Genomic DNA, 17962 nt, shown 5'->3' on the forward strand with positions numbered 1-17962 from the left:
CATTCGGTCCCTAGTCTGTAGCGGTGCATTGGGTTCTTCCGTCCTATGTGCAGGACCCTGCACTTATCCTTATTGAACCTCATCAGGTTTCTTTTGGCCCAATCCTCCAATTTGTCTAGGTCCCTCTGTATCCTATCCCTGCCCTCCAGCGTATCTACCACTCCTCCCAGTTTAGTATCATCCGCAAATTTGCTGAGAGTGCAATCCACACCATCCTCCAGATCATTTATGAAGATATTGAACAAAACCGGCCCCAGGACCGACCCCTGGGGCACTCCACTTGACACCGGCTGCCAACTAGACATGGAGCCATTGATCACTACCCGTTGAGCCCGACAATCTAGCCAACTTTCTACCCACCTTATAGTGCATTCATCCAGCCCATACTTCTTTAACTTGCTGACAAGAATACTGTGGGAGACCGTGTCAAAAGCTTTGCTAAAGTCAAGAAACAATACATCCACTGCTTTCCCTTCATCCACAGAATCAGTAATCTCATCATAGAAGGCGATTAGATTAGTCAGGCATGACCTACCCTTGGTGAATCCATGCTGACTGTTCCTGATCACTTTCCTCTCATGTAAGTGCTTCAGGATTGATTCCTTGAGGACCTGCTCCATGATTTTTCCGGGGACTGAGGTGAGGCTGACTGGCCTGTAGTTCCCAGGATCCTCCTTCTTCCCTTTTTTAAAGATTGGCACTACATTAGCCTTTTTCCAGTCATCTGGGACTTCCCCCGTTCGCCACGAGTTTTCAAAGATAATGGCCAATGGCTCTGCAATCACATCCGCCAATTCCTTTAGCACTCTCGGATGCAACTCGTCCGGCCCCATGGACTTGTGCATGTCCAGCTTTTCTAAATAGTCCCTAACCACCTCTTTCTCCACTGAGGGCTGGCCATCTACTCCCCATGTTGTGATGCCCAGCGCAGCAGTCTGGGAGCTGACCTTGTTCGTGAAGACAGAGGCAAAAAAAGCATTGAGTACATTAGCTTTTTCCACATCCTCTGTCACTAGGTTGCCTCCCTCATTCAGTAAGGGGCCCACACTTTCCTTGGCTTTCTTCTTGTTGCCAACATACCTGAAGAAACCCTTCTTGTTACTCTTGACATCTCTTGCTAGGTGCAGCTCCAGGTGCGATTTGGCCCTCCTGATTTCATTCCTACATGCCCGAGCAATATTTTTATACTCATCCCTGGTCATATGCCCAACCTTCCACTTCTTGTAAGCTTCTTTTTTATGTTTAAGATCCGCCAGGATTTCACCGTTAAGCCAAGCTGGTCGCCTGCCATATTTACTATTCTTTCGACTCATCGGGATGGTTTGTCCCTGGGTTTCAAACAGCTCTGGGTTTCTCCGGTGCACTCCAACGGGAAATTATAGCCTGCAGTTCCCTGCCCCATGTGGCTCGAGGTCTGCCCTCTCAGGGGCTCCGTAGAGTTGGTGAGGGGAGGACATCCAGCCTCTGAGGTTCCTTTCTGCTGCGTTGCAGAGGGGACACTGTTGATAACTCCACTGGTTTGCCACTTCACATTTATGCTTGTCGGTTCCTGTGGCAGCTTCTAGGCCCCCCCGCATTAGAGAGCTCCCTGGAATGGGTCACTGTCCGAGCGTGAGGGCCTGTGACTGAGAATTGGAGGAAGGGAATCACTTACGGCTCTTCCCTGATAAGGCTGGTACCATCTCCTGGTACAGGGGATAAAGCGCCAAAGCTCTGTCTCACAGCTGTCGGGCTGGGAGTGTGCACCTCTGGGGCGGGGGTGGGGATTGGTGCAATTCAAACCTTCCGAGAGGAAGACTGTACAGGTCAGTAATATTTACCTTCCTTGCTTATGCCTCTTAGCTCCTATCTGCCTCTCCTGTTATTACTGATTTAGTTCTGTAACTGTGATAGCATGATGCTTTCTTCCTGGAGAGAATTACTGGTTCTTTTCCCTGGCCTGCACTGTAGTTGAATTTCATTGGCGTGACGGTGGAACAGGAGCAGCGGTACGTTCATTTTACCTCCACTAAGCATCTGTTCACCTCCATCGCCATCGGCAGCTCCAGCCCGCCCAAACAGGTGAGCGGCCATGACTCTTACCTACCAGTAGGCAGAGCAAAATAGCTAGAATGCCGGCCTGTGCTGGGGAGGGAAGGAAGCAATGGCCCTTGTTAGGCTGTGAAATAGCCTCTCAAGGGAAGTAGTGAGGCCCCATCACATGGGTGGTTTGAGACTGGAACTAGCCCAAACCCTGGAGATGGGCGGTAGGGCCTGTTCTGCACTGGGGAGGCGGGCGGCAGGTCACCATTTCTGAACTCTGGTTCCCATCTCCAAAGATCTGACTGGACTGATTGTCCCATAAGATGCTAGCATATATTGTTGATTCCTGCAGCCTGCTGCCACTGGACCTGAGTAAAACTGCGTTCGGTGGGCAGTGTGTGGGAGGCGCTGTAGCAGAAAGAGTGTATGTAGATGTGGTGATAGATGTTGGCTTTGTATGGTCACCTACCAGACCCTTTGTTATAAATTCTGGGGTTATGGGGTCTCCTCCCTCTGAACCTCTGTTCTATTAAATGCCCTGACTTATGAACTTCATTAATCCTCACCTCAGGCCTGAGGGCTGTTGCTAACTAGTTTAACTTCAGTGTGGTACAGTGAGCCCTGCACCCCTCTTCTGTTACCTGCAGATCTATGAGCTGTACAACGGGGGCTCCATGGCTGTGGCTTATGAGGTTCAGCTGGACTCTGTGATGAAAATCCAGGAGGAGAATTTCCAGCACCCCGTGTTTGTCTGTTTGAATCCCAAGGGGGAGATCCTTCCCGGCATGACAAGCCACATTGAGTGGGTCTTCTCACCACTGGAAGCCAGAACATACTCGGTAAGATGCTCCTCAGTATAAACGAGTGATCGTGTAAAGTGCTTTCCCTGGGGCGGCTGAAGAGGCCAAGATCCTGCAGCCGTCTCTGTTCACATCAGAAATTGGCTTGGTAGGATCTGATTTAAATCATTTGTCCTCGCGAAACATTGATTTCACCTGGCACGCTGACACTGACAAAAAAAAATCTGTTCGTTACAGTGGGCAAGCACAGCCCCTGCTGGACTTAGCACCTGCAGGGGCCTGGTGTCACTCCTGGGTCTGGTACTCTTCACCTGCCCTCTGCAGCCCTGTTGCCATGACCCTGCTCACGCACTCGCTGCTGGGAGTGCAGGGCCATCCCCTGGCAGGAGCCATTCAGCAATGGGTGGTGTGCCCCACAGCTGGGGTCTTGTCCTCCTCCTCGTGCCCCTGGCCAGGGGTCTCTGCTCTACCTCGCCAGAACTTTAGCTTTCCCTGCACCTTGTGCTTGCAGGGATCTAGTGTCACTGGCCCCGTGGCCAGACAGGGAACCCCCTGTAGCGCCACCATGAAACTGTGGGGCGAGGAATCAGGATGAGAACAGAGAGAGCCTAAATACTAGAGACTTTGGGTCTGCGTGGTGTAAAGGGGCCTTGGTGCAAAGGAGAATCAGGCTCTTGAAGTTGCAACACATCCATAACTGGCTATAGGATCAGACTGGGAAGTCTTTCAAAAGTAGTTACTCCAAAGAGGTATCTGTTGCACAGTACTGTTACGTAACCCACATACCCAGCAGGCAGCTAGTGTCCCTGCACTTAGTGGGTCTCGGGGGGACTTGGCTAGTCAGTGTCTCTAAGAATCCCACTGCACAGGTCACTTATTCCAAATGAGGAGGCTGCAGTCCAGCTCCATTAGCAAAGACATTGCTTTGTAAGGGCGTCCCTCAAAATGCAGCCCTGAATTTATCCCTGTTGCCCTTTCTGTGGCAGGTGGATGTTCCCATCCACATCTTGGAGGGAGATTCGGCTCTGATCACCTTCCAGGGAATAGGCTATGATCCAAATATTATGGGACAGACTGCCCAGTTCGACCAAGTCTTGTCTCCTTCAGTGACTCCAGGTTCTTCAAAACTAACAGTGCCCGGGCAGGTAAGCACCAGGTGTGATATTACCATAGCCACAGCATGATAAAGGCAATCATTCCAGAAGTGCATGAAAAGGTTTGAAATTGGTGGGTGGCCTCTTTTCTAGAGGCTCTGATTGCATGGGGAGCGCCTTGGCCTGATATTGGAAAAGCCAGATTCCTGCCCATGGTAGCTGTTGTCCCGAAAGACGATTTACTCGCAATTCCATCTCCACTGGAACCAGAATCAAGATGGTTGTTGGGGTGTTGTCATGTGACCATCGCATTATTAAAGATTAAAGCTAGCTAACGGTCACCTTTAGTGAGTACAGCAGCTTTTCCATGGTCATTTATTCATTAAAAGAAAGCTATGCTCCTTTCGTCCCTGGGCCAGGCTCACACACCCATGTGCTAACAGCAGTACACTAGGCATCACTTGATCCAGACACAGACAGCAGGGTTGCTACTTAAACAGGCAACTAACAACTTGTTCACAGTGAAAAGTGTCGTGAGACTTGGTTGCGGGCTGCCTGGCCCAGCTGAGAGCTGGCCTGCCAGAGCCCGGATCCAGTGGTGTAACACAAGTTGAGAGGATTCAATGTGATCACTTATGGTGGAGATGCTCTAAGCTGGCGGGAGAGAGCTCTCCGGTTGGCTTACTAATGCTGCCTCGGCTAGAGGCAACAGCTATGTCAGCAGGAGAAGCTCTTTTGCTGAGAGAGCTCTGTCTACACCGGCACTTAGGTCACATAGCTTAGGGGGTGGATTATTTACATCACGCAGGGGTGTGAAAGTTAGACCGAAAATATAACCTGTAATGTAGACAAGGTCTTAGTAAGAGCGGAGCAGACTTCCTGTAAGGAAGATGACAGGTTTCAGAGTAGCCGCCGTGTTAGTCTGTATCCGTTAAAAGAAAAGGAGGACTTGTGGCACCTTAGAGACTAACAAATTTATTTGAGCGTAAGCTTTCGTGAGCTACAGCTCACTTCATCGGATGCATACAGTGGAAAATATAGTGGGGAGATTTTATAGACACAGAGAACATGAAACAATGGGTGTTACCATACAGACTGTAACAAGAGTGACCAAAAAGGTGAGATATTACTAGCAGGAGAGCGGGGGGCGGGGGAGGAACCTTTTGTAGTGATAATCAAGATGGAAAGGAATGCATCTGATGAAGTGAGCTGTAGCTCACGAAAGCTTATGCTCAAATAAATTGGTTAGTCTTTAAGGTGCCACAAGTCCTCCTTTTCTTTTTGCGAATACAGACTAACACGGCTGCTACTCTGAAACCAATCAAGGTGGGCCATTTCCAGCACTTTACAAGAACAGTAGGAGGGGATATAAACAAGGGGCAATAGTTTTACTTTGTGTAATGACACATCCACTCCCAGTCTCTATTCAAGCCTAAGTTAATTGTATCCAGTTTGCAAATTAATTCCAATTCAGCAGTCTCTCGTTGGAGTCTGTTTTTGAAGTTTTTTTGTTGAAGAATTGCCACTTTTAGGTCTGTAATTGAGTGACCAAAGAGATTGAAGTGTTCTCTGACTGGTTTTTGAATATTATAATTCTTGACGTCTGATTTGTGTCCATTTATTCTTTTACGTAGAGACTGTCCAGTTTGGCCAATGTACATGGCAGAGGGGCATTGCTGGCACATGATGGCATATATCACATTGGTAGATGTGCAGGTGAACGAGCCTCTGATAGTGTGGCTGATGTGATTAGGCCCTATGATGGTGTCCCCTGAATAGATATGTGGACACAGTTGGCAACGAGCTTTGTTGCAAGGATAGGTTCCTGGGTTAGTGGTTCTGTTGTGTGGTGTGTGGTTGCTGGAGTATTTGCTTCAGGTTGGGGGGCTGTCTGTAAGCATGGACTGGCCTGTCTCCCAGGATCTGTGAGAGTGATGGGTCGTCCTTCAGGATACGTTGTAGATCCTTGATGATGTGTTGGAGAGGTTTTAGTTGGGGGCTGAAGGTGACGGCTAGTGGCGTTCTGTTATTTTCTTTGTTGGGCCTGTCCTGTTGTAGGTAACTTCTGGGTACTCTTCTGGCTCTGTCAATCTGTTTCTTCACTTCAGCAGGTGGGTATTGTAGTTGTAAGAATGCTTGGTAGAGATCTTCAACAAAAATACTTAAAAAACAGACTCCAACGAGAGACTGCTGAATTGGAATTAATTTGCAAACTGGATACGATTAACTTAGGCTTGAATAGAGACTGGGAGTGGATGTGTCATTACACAAAGTAAAACTATTGCCCCTTGTTTATTTCCCCGCCTACTGTTCTTGTAAAGTGCTGGAAATGGCCCACCTTGATTATCACTACAAAAGGTTCCATCCCCCCCCGCCCCCCTGCACTCCTGCTGGTAATAGCTCACCTTTCCTGATCACTCTCGTTACAGTGTGTATGGTAACACGCATTGTTTCATGTTCTCTGTGTATATAAAATCTCCCCACTGTATTTTCCACCGAATGCATCCAATGAAGTGAGCTGTAGCTCATGAAAGCTTATGCTCTAATAAAGTTGTTAGTCTCTAAGGTGCCACAAGTACTCCTTTTCTTTTTTATTTTTTGGTAAGGAAGATTGCACTCTTGTGGAGAGCCAACAGGACAATTTACAACGTGCTCTAGAATGCCATGCATATCAGTGTCCCTAGGGGGTTCTGAAATTTGTAATCCGAAGCTTGTTAAACTTCTCTAACTCTTCAGTGTAATTAATTAGTGTTTGCAGCACCTTGCACCAGACTGAGTTATGGAGTGCTTACCTGGAACTCGCAGTCAGGTCAGTGGGGATTTTGTCCAAGTCAGGACCCCAGGGTTTGCCCGCTATTACTGAGTGGGGGGTCTTCAGAACTTGCCAAAAGAGCAGCTGCTCTGATTGGAGACTCTGGCTTAGCTGCAGCTCTTGTGCTCTGGGGATGTCTCTTGCCTAACCCAGCTGCAGCATGACATCCTCCGTGTCGTTACACTGCGCGGCCTGGAACCTCCTGCTGCTGGAAAGGGTTGCCACCTTGCCGAAAAGAGACAGCTTTTGTAACCTGGGCAGGGCAGTGCCCTGGTTTGCTAACCCTACCTTGGAGGACAGGAATGGCCCTAGAACCAGGCAGTAATTGTCTTGTTGGAACAGTATGTCCAGCATTATATAAATGACTAGTGTATCTGGTGCTAGCCAAACGTGACCCATCGATTGCTGGACATCAGGCAGATACAGGGTAGAGCTGTGCTCGTCTCTCTGGAACATGCACCCATCTTCTCTGGCTGAAGTTCCTGCCTGGTTTCTCTTTTCCAGACAGCTTTCTTATCCCAGCACAGGATTTGCCTTGGAAACATCCCAGTCTACAGCAAGTCCAGCCGGCTCATCTTTCTCAACAATGCCTCCGAGAGCGAGGCAGTCATCTTTGCCTGGCACGTTGGCGCTTCTAGTGCCAGCGAGGTAAGTTCTGCTTTCAGCTCTGCAACACTGGGCCGTGAAAGGGCCCTGCTCTCTGATTGCATCAGAACAATGGGAGTGCGGGCAGTCTGATGGAGGTGGCATGTACATTAGCACATGGGGGAAGAAGGGTACTTAGAAACCTGAAGGAGATGACTGGGGATTTGGGCAAAGCAGCAGAGCTCAGAGGAAGATAGGGAATGGGAGGTCTGGAGACTGGACTTGAGTGGATTCTAGCTGTGCAGAATCAGCGCATCACGCCTCCTGTTCGGTAGCCTGGGTCCCCATAACCCTTCCACACCAGTGAAACCTGTGGTAGCTCCAGGATCCCTCCCAGGTCTAGTGATTTCATGTGGAGGGCAGCCTGGGAGAATTCCCGAGGCCTGTGTTACCCAGCCGGTGAGGAGAGACATACCGGACAGAGGTCACTGTAATGAGTCCACACTGTGTCTTAGACGCTACAGATCGTACCAGAGATGGGGGTCGTGCAGCCCGGGGACGGTACCCACTGCATCATCACGCTGCAAGCATCTGGGAACCCATGCTTCTACAACGCGGATCTGGTGTGTGAGGTGAGACGTGGGGGGCACCTGCCTCTTTCATCGGCTCAGTGATGCTGTCATGTCTCCCTCTAGGGCTGCCCCCAGCAACTAACAGCCTACTGCTGACAACAGAGTCCTTCTTTAGCTCATGGGCTGGAGGCCGTTGGTGTTTAGCACTAGGCATTTGGGGTTCGATCCCCACTCGTGATGGAGGTGTGGCTGTGGCTCGTCACACTAAGATTAACTGTGAGAAATGCTTGTGTAATGAGTAATGTACTGAGCTGGGGCACTCACTGAATTGGGGCACTTGCTTCTTGTACTGCTAGGAGCAGAATGTGTGATACACCGCTGCTGCTAATACTCTCTTGAGTTCTCTTGATATGAGATCGGTCCACCTCTCTGCAGGACTCAGGGCATATCCTGGAAGGCACGGCAAGGGAAAAGGACCGCGGGTTTGAATGCTGGTTCGCATGACTATTGACGATCATGTATTATGAGCCAGAGAGCATGAACCATACACTGTCCATGGCCTTACGCTGTTGCAGGAAGAATGTGGCATGGGCAGCTCTCTATGCCTTCCTGCTGGCCGTGCTCCTTCTAATCTCTGGTTAGTTTCCTAGGTTGTCATGCAGCAGCCACTGGCTAAGTACGAGAAGGCGCTCCAGGAATGGGAGGCTGAGAAGGAACGGCAAACTGTGGAATTCACCATCACCGAGCAGGACCTGGGGGCCGAGAGCAATCTAAAGCAGCATGCCAGAGTAAGGAACAGTTTCTGGGAATTCTCAGCTCCCCAACGGAACAAGACGCTTCTTTGTGTGTAATTTGTTTTTCCAGCTTCTCAGCTGCAGAGGAGCATCTGGGTTTCAGTGAGGAGCCTTCTCTAAAAATAAACCCCTCTGGGCCGACGACAGGCAAAGGGGTCATGTGATTTTCCCAAGCTTCATGTGGTCAGTTGCTCCATGGCTACTAGAACCCAAGATGATCTTGGCTCTTTGTCTTTTGTTTTACCCACAAGAATAACTCAGTCCCTTCTGCTGCATGTGTAACACTTGAGAAGGGCTGGCATATGTGGTAGCTTTGTAAGGAAATCAAAATGATCCTCATCCAGCAAACTCTGAATTTACTAAAGATCATCTGACATTTGGAAGGGAATATCTGATCAGAGCCTGGTGAAGAGCAGAACCGGAGGCTCTGGAAACTGACTAACTGGGGAGTGAGATTGCTCTGTTGCGGTTGGGAGCGGGTAAAACAGAACCTGGTTCTTGTTTCCTTTCCTCTGTTTAGAGCTCATCAGACTCCTCTGCAGAAGAAAAACTCACTAAGTCGCCCGCTCTGACCAGACAGTGCAAGGTAAGATGGCTCCATCCCCGGAAATAGACCGAGCCCAGCAGTGCGATACTGGCGATTGTGGGGCAAGGAGGCTGGCTGGACAGGGTGCACAGAGCCAGTAAAACGCTTGCTTGAAAGGCTAGACTGCCACGCTGGGAGGAGATGTTCGTACATAGAAGAATTAGGCTGTTTGGCCGTGACTGTCGGCTGCTAGCTTTACAGAAGAGGTGGGTTAAATTAGAACGAAACGTACATTGATGGCTGGAGATAAGATGCTGCTGAGTGAAAGTTTTGGCACCGTGGACAGGGGGTTCTGCCTGCCATGCGGTTCATCGGCAGTGTGTCGGGGTGTCTCGAATGTGGACCGCTCTGTGGGGGGCTGTACTAAAGGGCTGTGAGATGAAGGGTGTGACCTTAGAGAGGGTCTCAGGACCCAGGGAGTTCCAAGAGAAGGGACTGTAGGACAGACTGAGACTGAAGATGGGTCTGTGCATCTAGCATGGTGAGTCTCTCGACCTGCCAGAGCCAGCCTGGGGAGTTTCCTGGGCCGAGGGTGGGGCTGGGGAGCTGGGGGCATTCACCATACATCAGACTGGAATGGAAGGGAGGTTGGCTGGGGAAGGGAGATGACTGAGAACGGGTTAGCAGTTTAGGTGGAAGCTGCAGGCTGATTGGAACCTGCTGGCAATGACCCACCTTCCCTGTGTGAAATGTGTAGGGAGATCTCTGCCTACTTGGGCGTCCTTGACAGAAATGTTACTAATTCTCCCTTGTCAGCGGAGAAGCCAGGGCATGACCATAGAGACTGAATTGCCCTTTCACCTGTGGATCTGACTTCACTGCAGAGTTAACACAAACTCTTCCCTGGGTGTTGCCCCAACCCTTTCGCATCTGTACACAGAACCCTCTCACCTGAGACTGATGGTGCTGGGAACTGAGTCTAGCTGGCATGACTGGGAGTATAGGCTTTCACGTGGGCTGGTAGCAGTCCACTCTGGAGTGAAGATGCAGGCTAAATCACTCGAGTGCCGACAGTCTTTCAATGCCTTCCCACAATTCCACCTGTATCCAGCTGGACAGACAAGTTGTCCCCCAGTTCACTGGGAAAGAATCAGAGGGACTCAGCTTAATGCAGCACAGAGAACTCTGGGGTCTGCCTCCAGAGGTCCAGGCGACACACATGGGGATGCGCAGTGACTTGGGCAGGGCTTTGCAGTGCGGCTGCTCACCCGTGGGCTGGACTAACCCAGGCACTCAGACCTGGGCGCCAATCACCCAGGCTAATAGGTGAAAGGAGCTGAGACATGAAAGGAGCTGAGGCCCTGGGTCTTGGGCAGTGTAAAGAGGAAGTTGGCCTTGCTGCTAACCTGTTGCAAGGCTGGGTAGAGGGGTCAGTCTCCATTTCATTCCTTTTGGCCTCCGTGTTTTGACGCTTCCTCCTTCTCTGGTCACTGTGTGGATGGTGATGTGAGATCAGGTATCCACACCCAGTTCTGGTCATTTCCTGCACCAGGGCTCAGTGCTGAAGGAGAAGTTAGTGCCAGCAGTAGGCTCAGTAAAAGGCTAATTTTTCTTCTTCCCCAACAGACTCTGCCCCCCATTAAAAACCTCCCTGCGCCCAATGCACCCGTCAGCCGCAGTCAGAGGAGGCACCTGATGGACAAAGAAGCCAGTAGACTGTGGGCCAAACCAGAGCCTCCCAAGTCCCATCTGCTACACCTCGGAGTGACAGCCAGGTCCCATTCCATGGACGACTTCCTGAGTAACTTCTGCTCCGAGCTCCCCAAATACTTCCTTTGCCGGTAAGAAAAGACAGGCCTCTTGTTTGGAATTACATCTCCACCTGACCCAGAGCTCTTCCTGCTACGACGCATGCCTGTGTACGTCGACTCAACCCTTGGACTAGAAACATGGCAGCTGTTTCACAGTGCACAGCAATTGCATCGGGACAGCAAGTGACAAAGGGTGTTTGTCCATGAGCTGCAGGAGGAATTTAGGGTGGCTGAATCCAGAAACCTGAGTTGAGATCTGGCTTGACACCTGGCTCTTGGGAAGTGAACCCGGGGATCTGTAATGCCACTGTGTCCCTTTATCTCAGGGATTCTCAAACTGGGGGTTGTGACCCCTCAGGGGATCATGAGGTTATTACATGGGGGGTCGCAAGCTGTCATCCTCCACCTCAAACCCTGCTTCCCTCCAGCATTTATAATGGTGTTAAATATTTAAAAATCTGTGTTTTTAATTTGTATGGCGGGGTCGCACTCAGAGGCTTGCTGTGTAAAAGGGTCACTAGGACAAAAGTTTGAGAACCACCAAGTGGCACCTTGTCTTCCCCTCTGCTGCCTCCAGCCCTGGCTCAGAAACCACCAGCTGATTCCCTGCCTCGCCCAGGAAAAACGATCGTCTGATCTGTGCTTGCAGGGCTCTGATGCTGGTGGGGCTCAAGGTGCTCTGCTCATTGTCAGCAGCATTAAATCCCTCAACGCCGAGTGCCCCGGGTTGGAGCCGAGCAAGGCCTGAGCTCATGGCTCTCTGCCATCGACGTACATGCACTGTGACCCCCGCATGCACTGGCGCTTGCCTGGGGAGTTGGGAACAGACCGGGAAGGCTCCTGGCAGACACTTGGGGCCTGAGTCCCCTCTCACTGGTCCTGATGTGAATCAGGAGCTGTTCCTCTGGAGGGGCAATTCGGGCCCTTTGGGGGATGGTGATTGAGGGCTTCAATCATAGCTCTCAGGAGTGAGCTGCCAGCACATGTCCGCTCTCCTGCTGGCAGCCTCCCTGCTCACACCTTCCCTGAGTCTTCTGTTGGCCCAGGTAGTGCATGTCGGCTGGTGCACAAGGCTGCTGCTTGGAATCGTAGGCAGGGAGCACAGGTCCCTCAGCCAGGCGCTGAGAGCCAGGTTTCAGACTGGCTGCAATTTATTGGCATCCGTAAATCCCTGTGGAACTAGCTGATCTGGTCATTGCATGTGTCAGCAGAGGTGGTTGCTGTTGTCTCAGCAGTGCCTGCGTGCGGCACAGGGGGGCGCTCTTTCAGTCCATTCTCTCACCCAGAGGTGCCTCTCTGCTCCACACGGACGCTTCTGTGCCCTCCCTTGTTCCCCTTTGCTTCCAGCTGTTTGCCAGCACTGCAGGCCCTCTGGTCTACAGCATTATCCCTCCGATGGATGCTGCAGGGTCCCATGTCTTTCCAAAGCCCTGTTGTTATGTATCCTCAGAGCTGGGGTAAAAACGATTCTCTCTGCACCAAAACTTACTCGGTGCAAGGTTGGGTGAGCCAGGTGCCCCACTCCAGCCCCTAGTGATGTGCTTGATGCTGTCAACTCTAATTACCTGATCATGTCCTGGTTTCCCTCAGGCCCCCTCCCTAGTTCCAGGCACTGTACTTTGTCTCTGAGGCCTCCTCTGCTTTTTCTTATTTTGAAGGCATCTCAAGGAGATGGTGGGAGACAAGGCTGTGGACAGGCGGAAGGACGAGGGAGGCGTCAGGACAGACCCTGTTCTTCTGGCCCTGGCTGGCTCTTCCGAACAGGAGATGCAGGTGGTGACTGACCTGCTGGCTGCTGTGATCAGGTACAGGCTCCCCTTTCCTTTTGGAGTCAGTGTCTCCCCGCTGTAATGGGGGCCGGGGCGGGCCGGGCCAGGGACTGCTGCAGATGGGCCCGATTCTCCACTCCGTTCTACTGGCCTTCCACTGGCGGGAACGTGTCAGACCAGTGGCATGGAATGGGGAATTGGGCCTGCGAAAGACAGAAGCGCAGGAGCCCTACCCTGGGGGTTGTGCATCGCCAGCCATGCTAAGCCAGGAGCGCAAGGGCTGACCAGAGGGTGTGCGCTCCCTCGCGTGCCCACCAGCTGCTGGGGAGGAGCTGTAATAAATGTCAGTGCCACTTCTCCTCCTGTGTGGCTCCCAGCTGCTTGCTGGATTCTGGAACTGTCGTTTGTCCTGGCTTCAGAGGCACTGCCAATCCCCCGGCTGTGGCCTTTGCACCACACCCACCTGCGGAGTGCGAGATCCTGCTGGAGGATGCTACATTACGACTAACTGGCTGTACAGGCTCTGGGCATAGGCACTCAGGGATCGATGCCATCTTCCCCAGGGCTAGCAGGGGGCCAAGTTGGCCACTGACTCAAGTGTGAGCAGCTGGCTTACAGTGATCCCTAGGGGTCACTACACTGGCAAGGACATCGGCCTCGCGGGCATGCGTCTACTTATGTCAGAGGGGACCATGGCCTGTTGTTTCTGATCCCTTTGTTCCTTTCCCTCCCATCGCAGAGGCCTGTTGGAGGACACCCAGTTCCACCAGGCGGCGAGCAGGAGCCTGGATGAGCCCCTGCCTTATTTCCAGCAGGTCAGGGCTGCAGGATCAGCAAAGCACCAGGGCAGGAAGCAGAGCCTGGGTGGCTCCTCCAGAGCGTCTCCTTCCCCAGCCCCTTGTGCGAAGGACAAGTCGGGAGAGGAGGAGGAGGGGGAGAGACAGGAAGAATGTGAGATGAGCCTGGTCACCTCTCCCAGGGCGGCTGGGGAGGAGCCTCCGGATAGCCTGCGTGACATCCTTCAGCAGGAACAGCTACGGGAGGAGAAGGAGACAATCACCAGGTGAGGAGGAGCCCCGGCTGGTGTGATGCAGGGAGCATGGCCATGGGAAGCCCACTGCGTGGCATTGGTGTCACCTTGGACAGGAATCTGTCTCCCCCTCTCACATTGTACCTCCAGTGGGCTAGCCATGCACTAGGTGTGGCCACCCACTGAGTTCTCCCGCGCAGCCTGCTAGCCACCTCCTCTTGTGTACAGCAGTGCGGCCTGTGCAGGCGACAAGCCCCAGCATGCAATGCTCCTGACCCGACGCAGCACTGCAGATGAGAGCAGCTGTGGACACAGCGATTCAGTGCAGACGAGGCAGGGTTTTCAGACGAGGCGGTTTGGAGGCTCCTGCCCATCAGCCCCCGATTCAGGCACAGTCTATGCCGAGAAAGTGGCTGGGCTACTCCAGGGGAGGGCATGGGATCAGGTGCTGCATTTCTCCGCTCTCCGTGTGGCTGGCCGTGGCACCTTGGCACCCGCCTGTGCGCTAGGAGCACCTGCTGGAGCCCGGTGTGTGCCGGGGGAATCTCAGCTGCCCTCTCTGCGGCATTAAACATCCCCAGCCTGCACCTCTGGGCTTTCTAGGCTGCCTGCCTTCGGGAACCTGCTGGAGCTGGTGCTGGAGAACACGCTCCAGAACATAATGGTGGAGGCCAGCCGTGGCGAGGTGGTTCTGACGGCCCGTCCCAGGGTGATCGCCCTGCCCCCATCCTCTGCCCAAAGGTAAGGGGAGGGAGTGCCTCCTGTGTCCGGCTGTAGCACACCTCCACTCCTGGCAACAGGGCTTGACTCTGTCGTCCCGTCTGCCAGCAGCTCATGCGCCGGGTGTGAAATGGGCAGGTTCCTCCCAGAGAGTGCGACCATCACCCCGCTGCAGGATCCAGGGGGGGGCAGCAGGAATGGCCAGGGCACTGGAGAATCCAGGCCAAGGGTGTAGGCTCCAGGGGGGAGTCTCCCTTTGTGTCGTTTAATTCCTTTCCAGCGGGGGGAGGGGGAGGATGGGTGGACACCCGTCGTTTGGAGCCCTACAGTGCACCCCTGTTTAATAGGGGGTGGCTGAGCAAACATCCAAACCTTCCTCACGCTGGGTCACATTTTAAAATTGGGAGCACGGTGTGGGAGGAACGTGGGTCCAACCCCAGCCTCCTCCTGGGCACACGCTCCACGTCCGTGCGGAATTGCTGGCGCCATGTGCGGGCAGTCGTGCCGTGTCTCAGCGCCTGTGGATGTGTCAGAGGAGGTGGTGCTGGGTGAGGCCAGGGGGCCGGCTGTGTGTGAGGACGAAATCCCACCCTTCATAAGCGTGTCTGTGCGATTCTGGATTTCCACAACAAGTCCTGAGCTGGGCTGGGTCAGCGGGCGAACGATCCTCAGTAGGTATCTATATCCCAGAGCGTAATGGAGCAGCAGCCAAGCTCCGACACTCACGCTTGGCAGCCCCACACCAGGGCTTCACTGCAGCTGAGAACCCGCACACCTCTCCTGATCTCTGACCCACCGAGAGAAACCTGTGGGGTGGGGTTGGGGGCACTTCCCTAAATGGCAGAGCTCTCGCCCACTACTTGTGGGTTGGGCCAGAGAGGCCAAGGGAGGCAAGGCCAAGTGGTTTCATCTAGCAGGGCCGGGCACTGAGAAGCCATTTGCATGCGGGAAGGGGCAGCTGTGGGTGCTGAGGAAGGGGAGCATGGGCAGGGCAGCGGCATTCGGGGCTAGGCCAGAGGCACAGTGTTTGGGATGGGGTGGGAGAGGCTCGGTGGTTGACCTGCCCATCTCCCGGCATTATGGGGGTGCTCCTCCTGCTGGATCCCCCAGGGCTGTGTGGTGGAGGAGGAGGGTGACGTGCAGGAGGCCCTGAGGAAAGGCCGCAGGCCGGATGCTGCCAGATCCAAAGGGAATCTCTTCTCTTTCAGAGGCATCAGCCCAGCCACGCCTGGCCACCCTGCATCGCTGTTGCGCACGTCAGGGCCTGGGCCCAGCCTCCACACTGAAGGGAAGGAAACTGAGGGTCACCCTCAGATGGTCCTGTCTGCCTAGATGGCCTGCGTGGCTCAGAACTGCTGCCCATGCTAGCTGAGTTCAGCGCTCAGTCTGGTCTCTGAGGAATGGCAGCGGCCACAGCCCCTACTGGAATCCCCCACAGCAGCCGGCTCCTGGGGACCAGGCCTTCTCCACTGTTGGCCAGGTCAGAGAGGAGCCAGCCCCAAGACCCGAGGTGGGTGGCTGTGCCCAGGGGAGTTCAGCCACCTGGCACTGAGTGTGGAGGGCATCTTGCCTTGCAGCGAGCTGGGCATTTGGAGCGGGACTCTGTCGGTGAAGTGTCCCCCGCATGCCCCAGGTCGTCCCTGTGGGTGGGACATGGGTTTTGAACATGCCTACTTTGAATTTGAGCCTGCCGCTGATGACTCCCTCCCTGCGTGCTGTTCCGGTTCTCAATCTCTCTGCAGCGGCGGCAGGAACCCGGGCCCTTCTGCTGCCACAATGCCCAACGTCAGTGAAACTGGGGCAGCTCCGCTCAGGAACAGCCCGCCCTCCGTGCAGCTACCTGGCTGGCTGCAGCACTGACTCCCCCGGGTGCTACTCCCAAATAAAATGCGCTGTATGGCTGTGCCCTTCTCTGGGAGAGTGTGAGGTGGCTAACGTGTCTGGACTGAGCTCCTGCCACCACTGGGCGCCCCCCTCGCCGCTCAGAGTCCTGTTATGGCACATGGGCCCCTGCAGAGCCGTTCATGCTGCTCCCCCGGGGGTGGGGGGAATTGGGACCCCTGCGGACTGTGCATGCCTGTCTGTGTCTCCCCCTCAGCACCCCATGGTCTGGCAGGCAAGGCCAAGACCCGAGTGTCAGAGGAGAGAGATTCACCCGAAACAGGCAGGGTTAGCAGTTGCCAATAGGTGGCACCAGCACCATTAGTAAAAGTACCAGATGGTTCAGCCAGACGCCTGGCCAAGGCCCCCCCTGCTCCCAGGCTTTGTGGGCTCTGGGGAGCGGCTGGGCAGGGGAGTCACTGAGGAGTGCGGCTGAGCCAGAGTGGGCCCCACCCCTCCGGCCAGCTCCTGCGTGGGGTAACACGAGGATGCAAGACACAGCTCTGGCCGCCCACCTCTACCCCTTTTTCCAGCCATCTTTTGGGCACGTGCCTGGCCATGAGCCAGGCCAGTCGTACTGTGCCTAGCACACAGGCGGTGCGGGCTGGCACCATGGCCCTGGTGCAGCAGCCTGGGCAGTGCGTTGTGCCTGGTGCCTGGGCAGCGCTGGCACTGCATGTCCCTCTGTAGTTGGGTCCTGTGGTACTGACCCGATACCCCTGGTGCCTGGGGAGGGAGGGAGGGGTGTATTGCCCCAGGTGCCCAGAGCAGTGCTGGCAGTGGGTGCAGGAGGCACCTCCCGCTTTCTGTACCCGGGGACATGACGCAGCTGAACCCAGCACTCAGCTACGAGCAGCAGTTGCATGTTTGTAAATGTCCCCAAGCCGCAGGGCTGGGCTGTTCCTGTTGTCAGAGAGACAGCGAGGGCCCATCTGGCTGCTCCAGAGCTCAGCCAGGTGCCTGGGGGCTCCAGATGGAGTCTGGATCCTTCTCCTGAGCAGCCTGCTCCCCTCCTCTGAGCTGGGGCTCCAGTTCTCCCCAGCGGGGCCTTCTGCTCGCCCGAGCTGAGAGCACAGCGTGAGGTGCCCCCACCGCCCAGCCCAGCCCATTGTGATCCACAGCTCATTGCACCAGGGCGCTGGCTGCTTTCTCTGCCTGGGCGGAACCTGTGCTCCGGGGTCACCCTGTCCCAGGCCAGTGGAATGCTTGGCACAGCTTGGGTTGGGATCCTGGCACATCATGCAAGCTCACCCTGGCTGGGGAGGGGAAGAGCTGGTGCTGGTAATTCAATAGGGGGCACTCTCCCGTCCGTGCTGACCCAGCATGGTTCTAGTCTTGGGGCGCTGTACTGCAGGGAGCAGGGTGGGTGAATCGTTAGGGGGTGCTGTCCCCCTCCCCTCTGAGTCGGTGCTGACCTCAGTGTCCCAGCTCGGGGTATGGGGCACTGTGCCGCTGGAGGGAACACTCTTTTAATGAGGTGGGAAATGGACCTGCGGACTCCTGGATCACACCACGAAGGGGGGTGAACCCAGTGCCCAGGCGGAAT

General features: G+C 54.2%; 1 protein-coding gene across 4 annotated transcripts in view; it reads left to right on the forward strand.

The window, feature by feature from the left end:
* Positions 1–16678, forward strand: part of CFAP65 (cilia and flagella associated protein 65) — a 51481-nt gene extending 34803 nt beyond the window's left edge. For 3 of the 4 annotated variants that reach the window (XM_037913094.2, XM_043525588.1, XM_043525587.1), the window contains 12 exons: positions 1951–2061; positions 2670–2861; positions 3809–3967; positions 7233–7376; positions 7829–7945; positions 8536–8673; positions 9200–9265; positions 10832–11046; positions 12675–12821; positions 13525–13848; positions 14419–14556; positions 15744–16678. In XM_037913094.2, coding sequence (XP_037769022.1) covers positions 1951–2061; positions 2670–2861; positions 3809–3967; positions 7233–7376; positions 7829–7945; positions 8536–8673; positions 9200–9265; positions 10832–11046; positions 12675–12821; positions 13525–13848; positions 14419–14556; positions 15744–15867 — 1875 coding nt within the window. In that variant the 3' untranslated portion in view covers positions 15868–16678. The remainder of the gene's footprint in view (positions 1–1950; positions 2062–2669; positions 2862–3808; positions 3968–7232; positions 7377–7828; positions 7946–8535; positions 8674–9199; positions 9266–10831; positions 11047–12674; positions 12822–13524; positions 13849–14418; positions 14557–15743) is intronic. The other variant, XM_043525589.1, reaches the window with a different exon arrangement.
* The last annotated feature ends 1284 nt before the right edge of the window (positions 16679–17962 follow it).

This window comes from Chelonia mydas, chromosome 11, assembly GCF_015237465.2.
Source record: "Chelonia mydas isolate rCheMyd1 chromosome 11, rCheMyd1.pri.v2, whole genome shotgun sequence".
Classification (NCBI taxonomy): Eukaryota; Metazoa; Chordata; order Testudines; family Cheloniidae; genus Chelonia; species Chelonia mydas.